Here is a 23,378-nt window from a genome sequence, read left to right on the forward strand (position 1 = left end):
AGCAGCTGTGACCTCAGGGCAGGATGTCAAAAGAGAAGAGGGATTATATCTGAAACTAGAAGTTCAGAGGAAGCACAAGCGCTGTACCTCTGCGGCATGGCAAGCAGAGGCAGGGAAGCAGAAGAGGTATCTGTGACTGTGTGTGGCTGTGCTCAGCTGACAGTGCAGTGCGAACTCCCTGGGAGACCTCTTATTATATCCCTGTAGTTAGTGAAAAGTCAGTGCCATGGAGGGCTCAGCTGTACCAGGAGTGAAGTTTCTTCCTTGCTGCGGCAAGCTGCAGAACCTATCCTCTTTGGTGAAAGGTGTTGACTCAGTCTGTTTCCTGATTGGTATGTCTGAATGCCACACACTGGGTAATTCGTAAAGGATAGGTTTACTTAGCCTATGGTTCTGGAGGCTGGGAAGTCCAAAAGAATGACCCTGGCATATTCTTGGTATCTGGTGAGGGCCTTCTTGCTGTATCATAACAAAGCAAAGAGTATCACATGGTGAGCCAGAGCAAGTGTGCTGGCTCAGGTCTCTCTTCTTCTCTGATAAGGCCAATAATGCCATCATGGGTAATCACCCTTCTCTGATCTCAGCTAATCTTGATTACCTCCCAAAGGTCCTACTGCCAAATACCATCAACACATTATTTTGGGGATTAAGTTTCCAACAGTTTGGGGGACACATTCAAGTCATAGTAGATATTTCCCTAACTGTCTTGATCAAATTGGTAGACTTCAATAGGTGAAGATTCCACCATGATACAGCTGACACCCTCAGCCCTATAGACTGGGACCCTGAATTGAAAATAATGTGCAGATCTAAGACCCCTGGAATCATCATCTGTTTGGAGGTAAGTGTGAGTTTGAGCTCCAAATATTTCATTAAGTCCATCTGTGAACTGGCTGTTGTCTGTCCGTATTTTCATATAACAATTCTAACATGAAAATGACATCACACTTGTCCCTTTGTTGGTTTCAAGGATCCCCATAGATACCAGAATCCACACATGCTCAAGTCCCTTACATAAAATGATCTTGCATTCGCATATCCTCCTACATACTTTAAATCATCTCTAGGTGACATAATACCTAGTATAATGTAAATGCTGTGAAAACAGTTGTTATACTGTGTTGTTTAAAGAATAATAACAAGAAAGCAAAGGACTGTTCATGTTCAGTACCAACACAATTTTTATCCTACTTTCTATCTGCAGTTGGTTGAATCTAAGATGAGGTACCTGTGGATATGGAGGACTGACTATATTTTACCAATGATAATTTGAAGTCACCACTTCCACTTTTGATAACTCTTGACAGGGACAGGATTATTATTTTGAGAGTTATCTTAAAACAAATTGAAAAAGAAAATCCTGACCAATGACCTACATTCTTTATTTGACATAAGGAGACCTCTAAACTCCATTTAGATTCTAAAATTATCTACCTAAAAGATTTTTAAAATTCCAGGTCAAAAAGGAAAAGGTTCAATGACAAAAATACTTGTGCTAGGTTCACACACACTCCAGGCCTTTGATAAAGTGCTAATTAATGGCATGACCCCAAGAAAGGACACAGGCTTAACAAATCCTTAAAAACACAAATTAAATAAGAACTCTTAATAGAGACACCTATTGATATTACAAATAAAAGACAAACCAGAAATTATTATGCCCCAGTCATGGGGAAAAACAAAACTAGATAGTTCTAAGGGGTTCTGCAGGGACTCCAAGGAAGGCTGTAGTCAGCTTTCCCTTACCTTCTTTTCTTCCTCATTCCCCCCATCTCTTAAAAGACTTTGGAGATTATTTGTAGCAAATGTTATTTTCTAAAATTGGAAATTATGGTATTTCTCATTTCATATGCTTTTCCTGAATCTTATTTTCCTCAATAAAGTCAGAGGTTATGTCTAGTCCCCTTGAACTTCGATAGGCTTTTGTAACTGGATCAATTAGTAGACTGTGGTACGAGTGATACTGCATGACTTAGAGCAGAAAATACAGCTGCCATATAGCCAATCACCACACTGCACAGAAGCCTGTACTTGCCCATTTTTTGTGAAACACTTGAGGCTGGATACTTTACATAGGAAAGAGGTTTATTTAGCTCATGGTTCTAGAAATCTAAGAGCATGCTGCTGGCATTGGCTTGGCTCTGGTGAGGAGCTCAAGATGAATGCATCCCAGTAGTGGGAACATGTGTGAGAGGGCAATATCATGGTGAGACAGGATGTCAGAGAGCAACCTAAGATCAGGCTTACTCTTTTTAGCAACTTACTAATGTGAGAATGAACTCAGGATCCCATAAGAAATACCTTAACCCTTGCAAATACAGCACCCCAAAGACCTAACTGCCTCCCATAAGGCCTAAGGTACTACCCCTTGAAAGTTCCACCAATTTTTAATATCACCACACTGGGGACCAAGGTTCTAACACATGAATCCTTAGTGGAGAAACCACATCCAAACCATAGCAAAATGCAAACTGGACCCATATAGAAAGACCATATGCAGAGGCCCACTTGTAGAAGAACCTCCAGGCATGTGACTAAAAACCTTCAGATGCCTCTGGTCCCAGTCTCTGAGTTCCAGCTGCAGCCCCAGGAATCATAGAGTAAAGACAAACCCTTCTGCTGTGTCCATCCAAATGTCTGATCCACAGTATCTATGAAAATAAGGGACTGTTTTAAGCCATCAAGATTTGAGGCAATTTGTTACACAGTCATAGACTGGAACATTAAGTAATCACAAAAATGTCTGTCATTATGTGCACACTCCAGAGCTAACTAGCCCAGACAAACAGATCTAGCACAAAAGAAAAATGCAGCCTATCATAAGTTCTCTTTAAAGTCCATGGGAGATATGGCCATAATTGGTTACAGATAGTTTAAACAAATTTGAAATGAGACAATTCAAGAATTTCCAAGGGAAAGAGAAAAATGACGCTCTTATTATGTGTTGAATCTTAAATTTTTTTTCAAAGGAAAAATGTTTAACATGATTCTCATTAATGACCTTGGTTACTAGGTTACAAAATGAGAAGAAAAGCAGATCATTTGCAGCTTTTAAACATGGCTGGAAAACTCTTAAAATCATTTTATAAATATAGAAAAATGCAATTGAAAGAAAAAGTTCATACAATTTTCTTGATAGTATGATTAGTGATTTTGATGTAAAACATTTCATTCCTGCTCCCACATTCGGATGAAGTCTGTAAAGAACAAAGAGAAAAATCTGGAGAGGGAACCAAGTTATAATTTGGTTTTAGTCTTCCAGAGATCTGAGGTTGTAAGGCAATCAAGTAAATTGAATTCCAAGATGGGGGTAGGCCTTCTGGGGAAACATGGGGCACACAACCTATCTTACTTTGAGCAGAGCACAGGGGACACATGTGACCACTTTTAAGAGTAAGGTATCAGCTACATTTTATCAAGTAATTAAAGACCAAGTCTGGGTCAGTATTTAAGTTTGGAATCCCTGGAGAAGTCAGACTTCAGGGAGTTCATGCTCACTTGTGAAATCATTGAGTGCTCTCTAGAGAAATATCAGGAGCAGGCAGAAGACTAGAGAGAGAGCTGTCTCAGTTGCACAGGCCTGTGGGTGTGTGGGAAAACATCACCCTGTTGGAAGGCAGGTACAAAGTCCCACCCATTTCTCTGCATCCTTTCTTCCTGTAGCAAAAGACTTAAAACACCAGGTAGGAGTATCAAATGCTCCCACCTACAGGACAGAGGAAAAATCCATTGCTTTTGAAAAAGGAATAAAAATAAAACCCATCTGTCTGGGAGAGGGATAGGTAGCCTTTGGCCCCAAGGACACAGGGAAAGGTCCATTGCAACTGTGAGACACATAGAAGCAAAAACTTCTTACTTTGGGTAAAGGCAAGAAACAACTTGGGGCTCAGGATCCTACACCAATACCAAGGAGAGGCATGCTACCAATGAGGGGAGGGGTGGAAATACCTGTCAAAGGCCAACCGTGGTATATGGTAGAATTTAGTTGTCACAGGAAAAACAGGAAGGAAAGATGAGAAAGCCCCACATTGAGGCTTAGGAGCTAAGAAAGAGGGTGGACCAGGATAATAGAGAATCTGCCCTCTCACCACAAGCCTAGCACTGAGTAGCAAGTAAAGACACTCTATCCTGTAGAAGAGAGAAGAGCCCTTCTGTGTAAAGGCATGCTGAAACTGCTAGAGGGAAAGGGAACATTAGGAACATTGAGAAAAAATATCTTACAGCCCTGTCCCCAATATAAGCACAAGGTAGAAGCATCTCATATTTAGAGAAACTTGAGGCTTTAGCTGCACTGAAGGTAGCAAGAGCTTTAATATTGCAAGAGCAATACTAAAACCCAAACCCAGCTCAACTCCTAACTAGAATGACTCAATCTTGCATACTAAACACCACTCAGAATGTGCATGATAATTTACTATATAAGTACTATTTATCTCTGCACTATTCTTCTATATACAGTGTTTGGCATTCAATCAAAAATAACAATTTTAAAAAAGTAAAATAAAACAATCTAGAGAAATAAATAAAAACAAATAAAGCAATCAACAGAAACAGACTTGATGACCCCCCAAAAAGATGGAACAGCCAGACAGGAATTTCAAATAATTATAATTCATATACTAATGGATCTAATGGAAAGGAGAGGCAATAACCATGAACAGACAGGGAATTTTCTGAGAAATATTGTAATTATAAGAAAGAATGAACTAGCAATGCTAGAAATATATGATATCACAGATGAAAACTTCTCATGAAAGGTACATAAATAGAATAAATACAGCTTTGGATTAATAAAAAAAAAACTCAAAACTGGATCAATGGAAATTATCTAAGTAGAAACACAAAAAGAAGAAAGTGACAAAACATTCAAAGACTGTAGGACACCATCAGATGTTCTAACAAACAAATAATTGGAGTGACAGAAGGAGAAAAGAGAGAATAGGGCAGAAGAAATATTTTAATATTTAAAAAAAATTTTCAAAAGTAATGATAATTAACTAAAGATTCCAGAATCTCAGAGGACCTAAAGAAGAATAAATACCAAAAAGAAAAGGAAGGAAACAATATCAGTACTACTAACCCCATCAACAACAAAACCCACATTTACATTTACACACATCATAGTTAAACTGCCAAAAGCTCAAGGTGAGGAGAAAAACTTGAAGGCAACCAGAGAAAAGAGACAGTATTACATACAGAGGAGCAAAGATAAAGTTGTCATCAAGAACTCTATATACAGCAAAATAGAAAGTGAAGTAACGGTGTTCCCTTTTAATTTTATTATTTTTATTATTTTTTCTTGGATGAAGGAAATCTAAGATAATTTGTTATCAGCAGGCCAACCTGCTCTAAAGAAAAAATGCTAATGGAAGTTCTTCAGACAGAACAGAAATAATAGAAGGAAAACTTGTATTATAAGGAATGAAGCAGAATAAGGAAAGGTACATATTAGCATTCTCCAGAGGAACAGAACCAATAGAATATACATAATTCTGAGAGGGGATTTATAGGATTGGTTGGATAGTCCTACAGTGGCTGTCTGCAGGCAGAAGAGGCAAGGAAACCAGTAGCTGCTCATCCAAGAAGCCAGAAGCTTCAGAACAAGAGGGACCAGTGATACAGCCCCAGTCCAAGGTTAAAAGCCTGAAAAGCCACTGGGAGCTGCTGGTGTAAGTCTACATTCAAGGGCTGAAGAAGCTGGAAGTTGATGTCTAGGGTTTACAGAAGCAAAAAAAACAGTCACTCGAGAAAGGTTGAGGGGCTGGGGTTGTGACTCAGTGATAGAGTGCTCACCTGTTATACACACACATATATATATATACATATATATGTGTGTACATATATAATTATATATATGTATATTATATACAAAGTTTGAGCACAGGTGAGCGGGCACTTCTCCTTCTGCTCCAACAGGTCAACAAATGTTCCCTAACACTTTGCTCTCAAAGGCAGCTCTCATCATGGCAGCTCCTTCTTCAAGGACTCCCATCATTAGGTGACACCCATCTGGCTTTTTGCATGCCACTTTAATCAGCAGGATGTAGTGAAGTCCAGTTGGAAGCTTAGATGCACCCCTACCTGGACCTGCACACTATCCCTAAACAGAAAAAAAGAATTTAAGAATAAGAAAAAAGGTTAAACAGGTCTCATAGCACATTACCCAAAATGCCCATGATGCAATAAAAAAGATCATTTGTCATATGAAGAACCGGGGGATTTCTCATTCAACAGCTTGAATGGTAAAAGATAATTGTAAGATGGTAACATTGAAATGACTCAGATATTGGAATTAACTTTTAAGGGTTTTAGAGCAACAATCATAAAAATACTTCAGTGAGCAATTACGAACTTACTTAAAACAAGTAAAAAAAATAGAAAATCTCAGCAAATAAAGATATAAAAAGTTACAAAGGGAAATTTTATAACAAAAAATACAATAATTGAAATTTAAAACTCACTGAATGGGCTCAGTAATACTTTAGAGATGATACAGGAAAGATTCATTGAACTCAAAAACAGAATGATAGAAATTTCCAAATGAGCAATAAAGAGAAAATAGACATGGGAAAAAAAAAATAAGAAGGAAGAACCAGAGATGCAAGAGAAGGTGGAAGAGGCAGAAAGAGAGCCAGTAGAAGTGATGGTGATATTTGCACAACAACATGAATGTATTTAATGACACAGAGCTATATACCTAACAATGGTTAATGGTAAGTTTTATGTTACATATGTTTTAACCACAACAAGAAATAACACAATTCCAAATGTGTTTTTTCCAATAAAACTGTAAAGAGAAATATACAAATTTATCACTGTAGTTGGAAACTGCAACACTCCTCAGTCAGTAATTGACCAAAAATAAGTGAATATATTGTCGGGGATATAGAAATTCCAAAATATACTATCCACGAGGTTGACCAACTGACATTTGTAAAACACATTACCTGGACCAGAGCACCCGTTTTTTTCAAGTGTACACATAACGTTGTCATAAGTTGTCTTGACACATCATGTCAACCATGTCATGATAAGAGTCATAAAGCAAACCAAGTAATTTGAGATTTAAAATAATAAAAATTTTATTCTTTGACCACAGTGAAATTCAACTAGAGAATAATTACAAAAATATATCTTGAAAGTCCCTGTGTATTTGGAAATTTAAAAGTACATTTTAAAGGCAAAAAAAAAAAACCTTGGGTCAAAGAGGAAGTTAAAAATGGAATTATATTTTTAACTATACACAACAGGATCTGTGAGATGCACTCAAAACTTAGAGGGAAAGTGATAGCATTAAATACTTATATTAGAAAATGACAGGAGTAGGGAGGGAGCCCCACGGTAGAGTGCTTGTCTAGCATATGCAAAGCCCTGGATTCAAGATCTCCAGCATTAAAAGGAGAAATAGATGTCTCAAATTAATTAAACAAATCTTCACCCTAAGAAACTAGGGGGGAAAGGAGTATTGCTGTGTTCTGTGTGCATTTTTTTAAAACTATTTTTTTAGTTGTCAATGAACCTTCATTTATTTATATGTGGTGCTGAGGATCAAACCCAGTGCCTCACACATGCTGTGCAAGTGCTCTACAACTGAGCTACAACCCCAGTCCACTCTGTGTGCATTTTTATATTTAGGGGTTAAAATCATAGTTTGGTCTTACTTGGGGGGTCATTTCCCACTTTTTCAGCACAAACTCACACTGGGTGGCACATTTTATTTTTCGGTGAATTGAGTTCTTTGATCAGAAGCAATTTTGTGTGAAGCAATGAATAACCAGAATATGTGTCAATTCCAATGAGGACAAATCAATGTTCCCTCCATGATGGAAGGGTCCAATGGAGGCAATATCTCCAGGACTACATTTTACACAAGAATATATGCTCCTGAAAGGAAGAACTTGTTTATTGCTCTATCTTCATTGCCTAGGAAGGTGCATGCCACATGGTAGGGGCTCAATATTTCTGCTGAATGAAGAAATGCACTTAAATGTTCTACAGCACAAAAACTTTGCAGAGACTTCTCATATGTGTCTTGGGCCATTTTCTCAGAGATGAGCTCTTCATCTCTTTTGCACACTATGTTCCTTCTTCCCTCTCTGTTCTGTGTTCTCTCACTCCTCCTGCTATACTGCATATATATAGTTGTTGAGGCACTTCTTTGTAAAAAATAGCTTGATAAATAATGTACACATAAAGGTCAGCAGTTTAAAGTGCAATTGTCTTTTTTTCCACTTATTTTTTTCTTAAAGAAAATACATTTGCATAGCATAAGTGTAAGCATAATATTAATATTTTGCAATTTTACACTGTATCATAATAAATAGCATGTTGTTTGTAGATACATCATCTGACTACAATTTGGAGATTTTTTTCAATTTTTAAGATTTGTTCTTTTTAGTTATATGTGAAGTAGGATGTATTTTGACACAAATATACATGGAGTGTAACTTCCCATTTTTGTGGTAGTACATGGTGTGGAGTTATACTGGTCGTGTATTCATATATAAACATAGGAAATTTATGTCTGATTCATTCTACTGTCTTTCCCATTCCCATTCCCCCTCCCTCCCCCTGACTCTGCCCTCTCCACATTGAGTCAGCATCCACATATCAGAGAGAACATCCTGTCTTTGGTTTTTTGGGGATTAGCTTATTTCACTTAGCATGATAGTCTCCAGTTTCATCCATTTACTGGCAAATGTCACAATTTCATTCCTCTTTATGGCTTATATTCCATTGTGGGTATGTACTACTATATTTTATTTTGAGACAGGTCTCGCTAAGTTAGGACCTTGTTAAATTGCTGAGGTGGCTTTGAACCTGCAATCCTCCTGCCTCAGCCTCCAGAACCACTGGGATTACAGGTGTGCACCACTGTGCCCAACACGTAGAGCAATTTTGAAGTTCGTCCATGTTGTAGAATGTGTCAGTATTTCATCTCTTTTTATGATGCAGTAATATTCCACCGTGTGGATATGCCACATCTGGTTTATGCTTTATGTATGCATCAGGACATTTGGATTGCTTACAACTTTCTACTCTTAGGGATAATGCTTCTATGAACGAGTTTTTAAGTGTATGTATGTGTAGTTTCACTTCTCTTGGGCTTACACCTACAAGTAGAATTGCTGAATCACATGGTAACTCTAACATTTTTTTTTTTACTAATCTTTGAATTAATTTTATTATTATTTGAAGCAAAGAAATAAAAGAACATGAATATCATCTTATAAACAAGGACTACACACTTTTAATATTTTTTAAAATGAATGTCTTAGTTTATCTTCTATTGCTATAACTAATTTATTTTTTTTATTTTTTTATTGTAAACAAATGGGGTACAACTTGTTTCTCTGGTTGTACATGAAGTAGAGGCATACCATTTGTGTAATCATACATTTATATAGGGTAATGGTGTTTGATTCATTCTGTTATTTTTCTCCTTCCCTGCCACCCCTCCCACGCCTCTTTTCCCTCTATACAGTTCCTCCTTCCTCCATCCTTGCCTCCCTTCCACTCCACATTATGTATCATCATCCGCTTAACTGTGAGATCATTTGCCCTTTGGTTTTTTGGGATTGGCTTATCTCATTTAGCATATTCTCCAATTTCATCCATTTGCCTGCAAATGCCATAATTTTATTATTCTTTATGGCTGAGTAATATTCCATTGTACATATATATATATACCACAGTTTCTTTATCCATTCATCAATTGAAGGGCATCTAGGTTGGTTCCACAATCTGGCTATTGTGAATTGAGCAACTGTGAACATTGATGTGGCTGCATCACTGTAGTATGCTGATTTTAAGTCCTTTGGGTATAGGTCTAGGAGTGGAATAACTGGGTCAAATGGTTAACTCTAACATTTTTAAGAAGGATGCAGTGGTGCACATCTGTAATTGCAGCAGCTCCAAAAGCTAAGGCAGAAGGATTGCAAGTTCAAAGCCAGTCTCAGAAATTTAGCAAGTTTATTTCACTTAGCATAATAGTAAATAAAATTTTTTTTAAAGGGCTGAAAATGTGGTTCAGTGTTTAAGTGCCCCTGGGTTCAATTCCCAGTACCAAAAAAAAAAAAGAAAAGAAAAAAAGTGCCAGACTGTTTTCTTAGGTGACCAATTTACATCCCCACCAAAAATGTCTGAATGTTCCATCTTCTCTACATCTTTACCAATCTTTGTTACTCTTTATTATCATGGTCATTCTAATTAGCTTTAAGTGGATCATCTCTCTTCATTTTGTTCTATACGTGAACAACTGCATGTCAATAAATTCATTTTTTTTCCTGAGTATTTTGTAAATTGTATTTTGTGTCCACTTCAACATCCTGTGGTAATAACTGGGGTGAAACAAAAGCAACTGAAACTATATCTTTGTTAGAATATATGGTCTTTGGTTTCTTTACTAACATTTTGTAACTGTCTTGAACCAAGACTACTCCCCCTAGTTAGGGAGTAGTTTTTGTGGCCTGTGGGGGTTCACCTTCAGCTTCAATTCTTCCTCTGGTTTGGTTTGGCACCTCCATATGCACTAGGGAATCCATCCGAGGTATTCACTAGCCCTTTCCTCCTCCAGTACTGACAGGGCACAGATAAGAATATTATTCCCCTTCTCCCAGTAAATATACTTGTCTTGCCAGTGAGTGTCCCTGGATTTTGCTGATTCACCAGGACCATTTGAAGGAGTAATTCTGCATACTGAGCAGTAAGTTTTTCCTCACTTCCCATTTCTCATCTACATTTTTGGCATTTGTCTTTTAGCTTGTTTGTGACTGAGTTTTCATTTGCTAGTTTTTCTGTGGGAATAATTTGTTGGTTCCTATTATATTGTAGTTGTGTATTTATTTGAAAAGGGAGAGGCTATGATCCAGCTGCACTCTTCCACTTTTTCAAAAAGTATTCTTAGCAACAGTTTTAGGTGTTTAGCTTACTCATGGAGATTCCTCATTATTCATTCAGTAGTCACTGTGTACCTACTATGTGCCTGGTAGGGTTGTCCAAGCTGGACTGCAGCAGAGAACAAGACTCTTGCCTGCCCTCATGGAGTCTCTTGATATATTATGCCCAAGTCTCTCAAGAAAAACTTCCTTATTTTGCATAAAAATGTGTTTATAGAAAATAATTTCAACACTTCAAATCTAAGAATTTATACCAAATTCCCCTAGATTGTAATAGTAACAAAGAGGGGCTGGGTGTATGGCTCAGTGGTATAGCACTTACTTAGCATGAGCAAGGCCCTGGATTCAATCTTCAGTACCACAAATAATAATAATTAATTTATAGATATAATGTATAGCATGAGCACTATAATTATTATATTATATGGTGGGAATTTGCTGAGTAGATTTTAAGCGATCTTACCACAAAAACGTGTAATCATGGATATATAGGAATCATTTCACTGCCTATATTAAAACATCATGTATATCATAAATATATACAAGAAAAAAAATTTAAGTGCTGGAGGACACAGCTCAATGTAGAGCCTTTGCCTATCAGGCAAAATGCCCTGGGTTTGATGCCTAGCAACACAAACACACACACACACACACACACACACAGATACAAATTTTTAAAAAAAATTAACATGCCCTCTACATTCTTGTGACACTTCATACTTAATCAAAAGTGCTTTCGCTGGATATGACATGGACAGAGGGGAAGCTTAAGAGCAGGGGTAAAGGAAATCTGTCTTCATTTTGTAGCTCTCTCCATGTCATTTTTGAAAAGCTGCATCAGATATAGCTCATTTTCCACTCATTGCTCACGGGATGAATTAAAATCATTTGCAAATTCTTTAGCTGATGATGCACCAAAAATAAATGCAATTCTGGCATGTTATAAAAAAAGCACAGTGAAACATAATGGTATAGCTTAGAGAAGATATTTTTACATTTTTAAGTCTTGAGGCATACGATCTTTTTAAAATACCTTTTTATAAGCACCATAAAGCAGAATGGTTCCTCAGTCATTTGCAGAAATCAGAGTAACATGGTGCTATAGACAAATATTTACCCAAAGTCAATTTCTGAATATTATGTTGCTGCAGCCATATCAACTGCCCTGGAAGTCTTATATGATCACTTCAAAACCTCCAAGACACTCAGGGCATTAACTCACTCAGCAAATATATGTGGGCCTCTGTGTGCAAGGTATTATGCTAGGGACAAAGGGAATGAAAGAAATAAATAAAACAGCACCTTCCTGTGAGGAATTACTGGAGTATAATATGCAAGAATGCTGACAAAGCAAGGTAAAGATATAAAGACTACATAATGACAGATGGCAGGCTGCAGTGATAAATCCTGAATATCTTAGAGAATCAAGAGAGGGTTGACTGATATGGTCCCCAACCTGTGTAAACAGGTTTCCTAATATTCCCTAGTCAGAACTCGTAGCACACATACTGTGGTCTGTCTGTTCCTGACTCCAAAATTCATGAAATCTTACTCCCCTTCCACAAAGGCAATGGTATTAAGAGGTGGGGACTTAGGGAGATGGTAAGTCACAGGATGAAGCCCTCATGGAGGGATTAATGCCCGTATTAAAGTGGTCCCAGAGAGCCCTCCACACTAATTACCATGTGAGGACACAGAAAAGGTGTGCTGAGGAAAGGGGCCTTCACCAGATGTTAAATCAGTGAGCACTTTGATCTTGGACTGTCTAGCCTCCGTTACCTGAGAAATAAAGTTGTGGTGTAGAAGCCATTCAATTCATGGTGTTTTGTTATACCAGCTCAAATGGACTGCTACAGAAAGAGAACAAGGGACAGCAGAGGAACAGAACCTGAAGCCAGAGCCAAACATGGCATTTTGCTGCTAGTATAGACCCATGGGATTTTCAACAGTTCACACTCACCCTCACTGGTGTCCTTTGAAAGAGTATTTTATTCTGCAGTTTTTTTAAGGAGCCACGTATCAGTTAAACATTCATAAATTTGTTTAAACTGCACTTGAAAATCTCTTCATATTTCCTACTAGTTTCCTGCCTCAGAGACCTGTTACTCCACCAAATCATTGATAGAGGCATTCCTGACTGGCTTTTACACTTTAAGTTCCAAAGGTTAGCCCCTTGTGCAAACTTTTTAGGATCTGGGAACAAGATCATTCATTTCCTTTCATGGATTCTGAATCTTTGAGCTTTCACTTTGCAAACAATGCAGGTGTGTTATTTAACTCAGGTCCAAAAGCTGGGTGTGGTGGCACCTACCTGTAACTCCAGAGACTTGGGAAGCTAAGGCAGGAAGACTACAAGTTGAAGTCCAGCCTCAGCAACTTAGTGAGAGTCTGTCTCAAAATAAAAAGGGCTGGGGGTGTAGCTCAGTGGTAGAGGGCCCCGGGGTTCAATTCCCAGTACCAACCCATATATACATAATTTTTTTTCTTTTTCAATTGTCAAGGAAGCTGCTACTTATTTCTTCCAGGAGCAATGTGTACAGACAGTAACTTCCCACCAATCCCATTCCCTGGCGCCACCATGTGTGGATGCTCAACAGGGAAGTGTTAGAGATTTTATTCTACATGGAGCTAACTAAGGAGATTCAGAGAATTTTATTATAGTTAACAAAGGGGCTGCTTTTTGCTGTTTAAAAGTACTTTTCTAAGGAAATGCCTGTTCAACCATGAGTCTCACAACTAAGAAAAAAGTATTCATTTACCCTTGAAAAGTCCAAACTGTGAAAAACTTATTGCCCCAAGCTCAGTGACAAGTTTCTAGGGAAAAACAACTTGTGATTGGCTGCTTTGGAAGTAGAATGGGAAAGCAAATGCAAAGAGGACACACCACCTAGTGACCAGAGCTTGAACTGCTCTTGATGAAACCCAGACATATAAGACATATTCCAGGCTTCAAGACACCCAGTCCTCAAAGGCAAGTTACCACCAAAATGATTTAATTCTCTTTATAGGGAACCTGTAATTAGCAAATAAACTAGAGAAGAAAATACGAGTTCATCTCTTGAAATTTATGTAAATACTCCCAAGAGATATTTTATAGCTTCTAGATCAGGTATGATGGTTAAGTATTCTGGTTTTTAATACGTGCAGTCATTGAAAAAGCAGCACACAGACACCTAAATTTGAAAGGAAGACTATTAAGAATATTTAAATGTTTCAAAAGCAACCTTGAGTAGAACCCACTTTGAACTAATAACTGCTCTTTTGTCCAATAAAGGGTCCATGAGAGAACTATGATTTAAAAACACCATGTTTTCCAACACTTCCACTCTAATAAACAAATAATACATATAATATAGTAATAAACATAATAATAAAAAATAATAAATCAATAAACCAGTCAATTAAGACTGTTGGAATGTGGCAAAAATAAACATTTTACTTCTTAAAAATAAAGGAAACTTGTTATGAGGGGGTGGGGGAAGGAAAGGTAGTAGAGAGACAGATAAACATCATTACCCTATGCATACGTATGATTACATGAATGGTGTGAATCTACAATGTGTACAACCAGAGAAATGAAAAGTTGTACCCCATTTGTGTACAATGAATCAAAATGCAGTCCATAAAAATAAAAAAATTTAAGATTAAAAATTAAAAAAAAAAAAAAGAAAGAAAGAAACTCCAATATTCTAATTGCTCAGGTCAAAAAAGCTTTGGGTCAACAATGACTTCATTCCCTTTTTCCAACCCAATAAAAAATCCACTAATAAACTGTGTAAGCTCTATCTTCCAAAAAAAAAAGATAAGTTGTTATGACTATTCGAGATGTTTTAATATAAAAACAGGTATACAATATTTCTTAAAGTATAATTTTATTAATTTCAATATGCTTGCAACCTTCTACATTACTAACAAAATTCAAATCATGGCAACTAGACACAAAAGTTCTACATTTTACTTTATAAAGACCAGACTATACTACAAAGCTTACAGATGGCTGAAGCAGACGTAGATAACCTTATTTGGATAACAGAATCAGAGCCCATCCATTCTTTACAGTAGCAGCTGAATGGTTTTTCAAGACACCCCATTTGGGTTGGAGATACAAACAACAGTGTGACCCAAGCAACAATAAAACTAACTTCATGGAATTAAATAGTCTTTCAATCACTGCAGAATTTGTTCTTCTGGCTTTAAGGTTATGCGTTTTTCACGGAAAAAAAAAAATAAGTTCGGCAAATAAAAACCAGTTCCAGGTTAGCATGGTTCAGTGTTTCACTTCTTTATTTTACCTTTATCAAGGCAAGCAAAGTACAGATGCTGTACATTAAAAACATACAAACACATCACTCACAACACATCAGCTACTACAGGCCAACGGAACTTTTCCTAAGGACTGCTCCTCTCTGAAGCACATAACCACAGCTAAATGTACAAAGAGCCATCTGCTGGTCCCACGTAGCCAACTCCAATTAGCAAGACGTCTATTAGAGTCCATATTCCCAGGCCACCGAAGCTGAAGAGCTTGCCCAGGCCTTCACGCCACTGGCCCAGGTAGAAACGGTCTGCTCCAAAGCCACCAAGGGTGATGCTGCAACAGCAAAGCAGGCTGAAATCCATAAGTGTAGCCAGCTGTGGTTTAATCACCACGCCAAGTCACATTTGTGAAAGGGCCTTAAATTATCACAACCCCTGATTAGAACATAAATGACCATTTCATAAATGCACAACACCAAATAATCATGGGCAAGACTGTTTATCAAAATTAAACACATACAGCTTAGCATGTACAGGGCCTTGAATTCAATCCCCAGCACCAAGGGGAAAATAATAATAATAATAATAATAAAGCATATAATTTTAACCATACTGAAAGCTAATGTTTTCTTTTTGGGAAAAATAATCAATCTCATTGCTTTTTAATCAAAGCAGGGACCCAGTCTGACAGAAAGTGTTTAGACATGCAGTCCTGAGCTGGAGTCTTGAGGCATATCCCACATTGGACAAACCCAGATCAAGTTGTCTTTTTCAGTTACTCTTATCTAAAAATTTAGTATTATGGGTTAATGATTTTTAAGTCCTTCAAATTCTAAGATCTAACAATATCAGGACAATATTTATTATAGAAATTTCAAAACTCAAATGAAAGTAAAGAGTAGAAAACAGTATCCATGAGCCAACTCTCATGATTATCCTCATCTGGTCAACTCTGTTGTTGATGCTGTTCACCTACACCCTCCTCCTACTGCAGAAGACTGATGGCTCTCTGTATCTTAAGGTTTTGCATCTGTATTCAATCAAGCACAGATCAAAAATATTTTGGGAAAAAAACTGCATCTGTACTAAAAATGCACAAACTTTTCTTCTTGCCCTTATTCCCTAAACAACACAGAATAACAACTATTAATATAGTATTCACCTTGTATCAGGTATTATAAATCACCTAGAGATGATATAAGTACATGGGAGGATGTTCGTAGTTCTATGCAAATGTTATGCTATTTTATATAAAGGGATATATGAGTATCCAAGCAGGCCCTGGAATCAACACCCCAAGGATTCTGAGGGACAACTGTACTTTGAGGCATATCTCATTTGCAGAGAATATTTTAAAAGTACTATGTTGAACTCTATGAAGGAAATAATTTTTAAGTCCTTAATTACACAGTAATGTAAAATGTTAACAATGTAGCACAGACTGGGTGAGGGGTGTGCAAGAAACACTACCATCTTTGTGACTTTTCTATAAGCCTAAAATTATTTTAAATTAAAAGTTTTCTTTTAAAGTCAGTTGCTAGTTTAATTTGAACAAAAACTATGTATGGCCACCTGTGAAATCTTATTTTGCTATATCTAACTTTCTATCTTGGATTCCTCCTTTACTTTCCAGTAAACCTCTGGTCAGCACAAACCCTAATGTAATGGTTCTCAATAATGGGCAATTTTGCCTTCTAGGAGACATTTGGCCATGTCTAGAGGCATTCTGATTGTCCCAACTGGGGGAATAGGGTGTGGCTGACAACTAGAGTAGGTACAGGCCAGAGACACTGCTGAACCTTCTACTATGCACAAGACAGCCTTACTGCAAACAATTATTTGGCTCAAAATGTCAACAGGGAAAAAAAATCCTGTCCTATATCATACACTGCAGGTCTCAGGCTCTAACTCCAAGACATGAATGGTAGACAGTGTAACTTTTTAATTAAACTTTTAACCAGGGCCCCACCTGCCTTCCCTTTAGTGGGAAAACTGATATAATCCTGATGAAAAGTTTAAAATATAAACATTTTTATGTAAGAATTATAGATCTATAATTGTCTGGGTGATAAAATTATAGGTAATTTTTTCTTTATTTTCATTTTTCCAGTTTTCAGTATTGAACACATTATTTTTTATAAGACAAAAGTTACTTAAAGTTTTAAAATATACCTTATAAACCTTCATATTTTAGTCTATAGCATTTTACAGCTTCACCTAAGTTCAGGATAGGAATCCTGGTTAGTACTAATGCTCTAAAACAAAACCTCAATTAAGTCATCTCTAGAATGTGCAGGCATCTTGGAAGAACAGTTAATATGCCTGCAGCTAAATTCTACAAAGATACAGTCTGGATCATCTTACCTATCTGCACCTGTGTTTTCTAGACGTTACCCAACATAAGTAGTAGGATCTTAGTAAAGGATGAGTCTGGCTAAGCCCAATGTCTGAAAGATTCTGTTAATCCCAAAGAAATCCAAATGGTAATTTTAACTTATTAGTACCAAAGCTTACCTTAGAGCCAGAGCAGTCGACCACTTATAACCTCCAGTCCAATTACAGTACAGCATTTTGGGAAAAGTACGGTTACCTTACAAAAAGAAAAAAGAAAAACACTCTATATAGAAACCAGGGTACAAAAATATTCTGAGACTTCATTATAACTAATGACTTGTAATTTAGAATCAAAAGGTCACCTCTCTTTACAATTAGCATTTACTCTAGTTAATAACACAAAGAAAGTCCTTACCACCTATAAGCACAGATTTAATATTTAAATCAGTTAAGTTAGTGTTAAAACTTGAAGAACATGAAATGCTCTACCAGATATCAAGACTTACAGTGAAGCTAAGTGTAAATAAAACTGTGGCACAGATATATTCAAAAGGAAGAGCTAGCCCAGAACCAGCACCACATATAAATACTTGACATATAACAGACACAGATGGGCTGCAAAATTGACACAGATGGGCTGCAAAATTGGCTATCCATGTGGGAGGAAACAGAAAGGTGAATCTGCCTCCTAACATCTACCAAAGCCAATTCCATGTGGATTACAGTATTAACTGTGAAAGATCAAACTTCTACTTTTTAAAATAAAATATGGAAAATCATGAACCTGGGGTGGGAAAGGTTAACTATAAGACTAATTACTTAAATTAATCACATTTTCAAAATTCTGTTCATCAAGAGATACTCTAAGGAAAGTAGAGAGGAAAAAAGTCAAAATCTGGGAAAGGGTTTTAGGGTCACCTAAGGATAGTACCAAGAATATAAAATACCAGAAATCTTTAATAAAAGACAAAACCTAAAGATAAGACATACTGAAGATCTGGATCATCAAGAATAGTTATGTGCTACCACTGGTAGGAATGTAAATTCCAGAATATAAACCATTCTGGAAAATAAGACCTGAGGGAGAACATATGCCAGACACACTGCTACAAATGTGCAAACAGGATTACGTACAGAAATTTTAAGAGTTGCTGCAATAGGTAAAAACAGCAAATAATTCCATAACTAGAAGACTGGATAAACTGTTGACACAATATTATAATAAATTATTTGCCAGAAGTAAAAATAATAAATAAAAGAAGTCCCATTAGAGCCCTAATGTTGAGAGGAAAGAAGTCCCAGAAGACCATAGTCTGATGTTATTTTGTACATCTAATCTAAAATAAAGAGCACATGAAACAACATTTTATTACACACACACAACAGAACCATAGAATATTTTAAAAGGGAAGTGGATGATGAAATTCAAAAGGTGAGTTACCTCTAGGGAGGAGGAAGAGCAAGTGGACAAAGTCAACATTCAGGTGGTTACAATGTATCAGAACCATGTAATTAATCAGCTGTTAATCAGGGGAAATTCAATTATTATGTTTTAGATCTTAGATATTTTTTCTTGCTTTATGCAGTATTATATTTAAAGAGTTGTACATTTTCCAGAAACTTCTTTTTTAGTTCAAGTCTATTAATGAGGATTGGCACATCTAAAAACTGGTACATATGATAAAATAATTTAATTTTCAAGTTTCTGGTAAAGTAAACTTACAAATACTTTGTTCACAAACTTCCTTGAACTCTGACTGACTTACCCAAGCAATGGATGTGATCCCGCACTGTGCAGTTGGCAGTGTAACGCTGCCGAGGACAGGACACTGTCATGCAGCTGGTGGAATTGGAGCACTCATAATCTGTTTCAGGAAGTTGCCAGCAAAATCTGCAAGTCATGTTGATAATGAAGTTTTTTTGGGATTTGAAGTCTTGATCCTGTATACCGAAGGACGCAGAATTAATCAGTTATAATATGATAGCTTGTCATCATGTCCTTAAGACTACATAGTCATATAATACAGAATTTCTAAAATACATATATTTAGGACCTAGCAGTAAGTGGCAGAAAAATAGACACAAAAACAATATGTATGCAAAACAAATGTATGTTGTATGACCTTATAATCATAAACATATACACCCAAATATACACTATCTACCAAAGAGGGGAAAAAAACCTACATAAATTCACATCAAAATAGCAAAAGTTATTTCAGGGTGATAAGATTATTTTACCACTTTTGCCTAATTAACTAATTTTATGAGTACATGTACTTTATTTTAATTATTTATTTATTTTTGTACCAGGGTTGAACTCAGGGATGCTTAACAGAGTACATGTATTTTAGCAATATAGAAAAAAGAAAAATTATTTTATAAGGTCATAGTCACAGATAGCTGCCTGATGCTTCTGTAAGCATAGCACACTGCCTTACTTCCAAGTTCCAAATTTTTCCCAGTACTTTCCAGATTAGAACAACCACATGGCATTTATAGTCTGAATTGTTGTGTGTCATGTGGCTCTTCTCAGTTGGGCTGCCTGTTGGTTGACCATGACAAGTGCTCATGGAGATGAGAGCAGGAGTAAAAAACCTGAGGTGCAGAATGTAAAAGGAGATGGCAGGGAAGACCTGGAACTCAGAAGCAAGGGAATGTGCTATGCTTACAGAAGCACCAAGCTGGGATCAGAGAACCTGGATCTTCCTCCTAACTTGCAGCTCAGTGACCCTCAAAAACGGGCACTCTTACCTGTTCCTTCCAGCTATATTTCTATCTGGGATTTATTTTGGACAAAACAGGGACTTAGCTGATTATTTTTTTCCCCCAGAGAGGTACCCAGTCATCCCAGTCTTTACTGAATTCATCTTCTCTTTACAAAGAACTAACCCCTTTGCAAGTTCATCTATGGTAAAAAAAAAAAAAAAAAAAAAAAACATTTTCATGGCTCTGTATACCAGCTCTCACTACCAAGAACACAGAACCCATCTGCAAGAAATACACCCACTTCAGATATACTAGCAAACTGATATCTCCAGGTCTTACAAAGCAACAAGTCTGTCCTGCACATTTTCAGACAACCCCAACTGGTTTGTCAGTTGCCAACATAATTGGAACAGTAGCAATTTGATAAGGAAGGGAATAAAGAATTTTAAAATTTATTTCTGTGTGTACTTTGCAGGGCAGTTATAAGAATACAAAAACTATTTCAGAATCTCCCTCCAACAGTCAAATCTTTTAACTTGGAAGTTTACAATGCATTTATTTAGCATAGGTAAGCTGCAGTACTTACAACACAGGTAACAGAAGGTTTCACTGTACAGTCAAAAGTGACAGGCTTCCCATAGACACAGGAGAAATTTGTAGCACAGTCTATACAGTCTGCAGGAAGTCTGCTACACAAACCATTGCTTGGACACTTCATCATATAGGGTGGGATTTCGGTACTTTCTGTGAGAAGTGAGAGAGTGGCTTATTCTCTCTTGACACTGATCAGAATAACAGGAAAACAATTTTCTAAGGTGAAGAGATGCAAACATTAGCAATGAGACACTATGCTGGAATGCTAAAAGCACTAAATCGGAGTAAGTCACAGAGACACCTACAATTAAAGTATGGTCCTGCCAACAGCCAGCTCTATGACCTGGTAGGCAGCACACTAGTAAAAGTATTTCAGTTCTGCCTTCCAAGTGGCCATGAAAATTGAAGATGCTCATGTACAAATAATGTAGAAAAAATGTCAGGTGCAAGACAGGAGCTCAAAAAACCTACCATTTATAAGATGAAGAACTAAACCTTAGACATGGTAGAGTATGTAGAAAATCTCAGGAAATCTATGGTAAAATGGAGCCAGAATTCAAATCTCTCCATTTCCAAACCAAAATTCTCTTCATTCAAATTTACTGAATAGGAAATGAAGCTGACACCTTTGGGGTACCAACTCTAGAAAATGTTTTGTCATTATTCTACATTGATACTTCAATAAGTCATAATTTGCTGTTATTTATATTTATATATCACCAAAGTTCAAAATAATTCCATATTTTAACAATTTTTTCAGCAAGTTGCAACTTTTTTTTCCAGTCAATCCAATCATTTGGGCAACATATTTTTAACAGTTAATATAGCATAAAAGTCACTAGAATTCTTGAAAAGAGGGGCTTTCAAAAAATGTGTAAAAGAGCCAAAAATTCTTGTGTATTCTCTTTTAAAAAAGGCATTTTAAATCAAGTATCCCACTTTTACATTCAAATAAGAATCAGTAAAATGCCTCTTCCAGTTTTGAGTCATTGATATAATGGAACTCTAAAGGGATAAAACTACTTTCCATTTAGCAAAACACACTAACTCCTTTAAAATCAGTCCTTCTTAAACACCATTGTATTGAGCAGTCAATTCTACAAAATACAATTTTCTTTTCTACTGTTCCTTTTGCTACGTGGCTAGAGTCTGGACACTTAGAACCACAAAGCTGAAATGGATTCAGGCAGCCAAGCTAACCTCACAGTCTGAAAGGGCAGGAAACAAAGGCCCAAGGGGGTTGAGTAATTTCCGTAAGTTCCCAATACACCAACAGACACAACAAGCCTTCTATTAATTCCTCTTTTACTCTTCCAATTCATACAGCTCTGGGGGACCTTTTAATCACCATCAGGAACAGAGTGCTGGAAATAGAAGGAATTTTCTGAGGGGAAAGCAGCACTGATTAAAGGTTACCTTGATCAAGGATGTTAAAAAATAACAAATAAGGAGACTGAAATGAAGAGTATGAGACTGGAAAAGAGAGATGAGGTAGGAATGTCAAAAGGTATTCAAATACCAAAACTGTCTACTGAAAATGACTGTGTACCTGCCCGTAATTCACATAACCTAAGATACAATACATAGTCAAAAATTAAGTGACTTCGGATACTAAAAGAAATTGTATCAAAACCAGAAAGAAACTACTATATATAAAAATGCACATTTACTAGAATAGAAAATGTCTAGTACCTGCTGCCCTGGGAACTACTGTGAATGTACGTGTTGGGCCCGGATCCTTTATTGACTGAGCCAGCGGCTGCGAATGCTCTAAATTTAAGGATCCTACAATTAGAGAAACACGTTATGCCGGGATAGAAAACCTTGATTTGTGTGGTTAACACGCAAGGACTACACCAAGCCAGTAATTGCTCTTGAAAACCTCAGGGCTTGACTTCCAGAAGACAGAAAACTGAAAGGGCGCATCACCAACAGGGTCTACACCGGTTCGGGTCTGCGGGCAACCAGGCAACAAAGGTGGAATCGAATTCAGTTTCTGTTTCCCCGACCGAACCCCGGAGAGTTGCCTCTCCGTTAGAGGGTTCTGTGGCGAGGTAACTGAGCAAAGGCGCGGGCTCGGGCGATCCAACCAGGTCGAGCCAGACTCCGGCTGCAGCTACCCGCCGCCCTGCGCCCGGCACGCAGCCTCCGTTGTCCCGGCCCGAACGCTTCCCGCAGCTCCTGGGATCTTCCAACCTCTCAGCCCATCCCGGCGCGACCCCCGACCTCTTAACTCACCACCACCAGACAGAATGTAGAACTGAGAAAGAAAGAGCAGCACGCGACACAAGCGGCAGAGATGCAGGAGCGGACCCGCCGCAGCCGCCATCTTGCTGGCGCGCGCGCACTTCCGGGCCGAGGGGCTGGGCTCTCGGCGCGCGCCTAAGGGGGCGTGCCCGGGCGCGGCCCGAGGAGCCCTGGGCGCAGGCGCCCTGTGGCTGCGTTCCCACGCCGTCTCCTCCTCCGCACTCGCGGAAGGTCACCTGGAGGAGTGCAATGGTCTGACCGGGTGAGGATGCTGCGTCCCTAAGCTCCCCTCACACTATTTGACGAGGCGCCTGCCCCGCCCCCTTCTCCTGCCACTGC

The 23,378-nt window shown here is 37.7% G+C and overlaps 1 protein-coding gene across 4 annotated transcripts; it reads right to left on the bottom strand.

Annotated features, from left to right (window-relative positions):
* Window positions 1-15,159: 15,159 nt before the first annotated feature.
* Window positions 15,160-23,176, bottom strand: Tm2d3 (TM2 domain containing 3). Of its 4 annotated transcripts, none has more exons than XM_047539080.1 (6): window positions 23,031-23,176; window positions 22,485-22,577; window positions 20,785-20,942; window positions 19,256-19,430; window positions 17,670-17,745; window positions 15,160-15,507 (listed from the first exon to the last, which is right to left on the bottom strand). In XM_047539080.1, exons 1-6 carry the CDS (start codon window positions 23,119-23,121, stop codon window positions 15,324-15,326), a joined length of 777 nt encoding a protein of 258 aa, XP_047395036.1. In that variant the 5' UTR covers window positions 23,122-23,176; the 3' UTR covers window positions 15,160-15,323. The 4 variants fall into 4 exon arrangements, with proteins under 4 accessions (XP_047395036.1, XP_047395037.1, XP_047395039.1 ...); XM_047539081.1 differs by having other exon boundaries at window positions 15,160-15,489; window positions 23,031-23,175; XM_047539083.1 differs by lacking the exon at window positions 22,485-22,577 and having other exon boundaries at window positions 15,160-15,489; window positions 23,031-23,171.
* Window positions 23,177-23,378: the final 202 nt, after the last annotated feature.

Source organism: Sciurus carolinensis, chromosome 2 (genome assembly GCF_902686445.1).
Source record: "Sciurus carolinensis chromosome 2, mSciCar1.2, whole genome shotgun sequence".
Lineage (NCBI taxonomy): Eukaryota > Metazoa > Chordata > Mammalia > Rodentia > Sciuridae > Sciurus > Sciurus carolinensis.

Excerpts from the sequence above, each read along its gene's own strand:
- Tm2d3 (XM_047539080.1), bottom strand. The coding sequence starts at position 23,121 with ATGGCGGCTGCGGCGGGTCCGCTCCTGCATCTCTGCCGCTTGTGTCGC. Across the intron at positions 19,431-20,784 it reads AACCTTCTGTTACCTGTGTT|GATCAAGACTTCAAATCCCA; the intron begins GTAAGTACTGCA and ends TTCGGTATACAG. Across the intron at positions 17,746-19,255 it reads GGATCACATCCATTGCTTGG|GTAACCGTACTTTTCCCAAA; the intron begins GTAAGTCAGTCA and ends TCTTTTTGTAAG.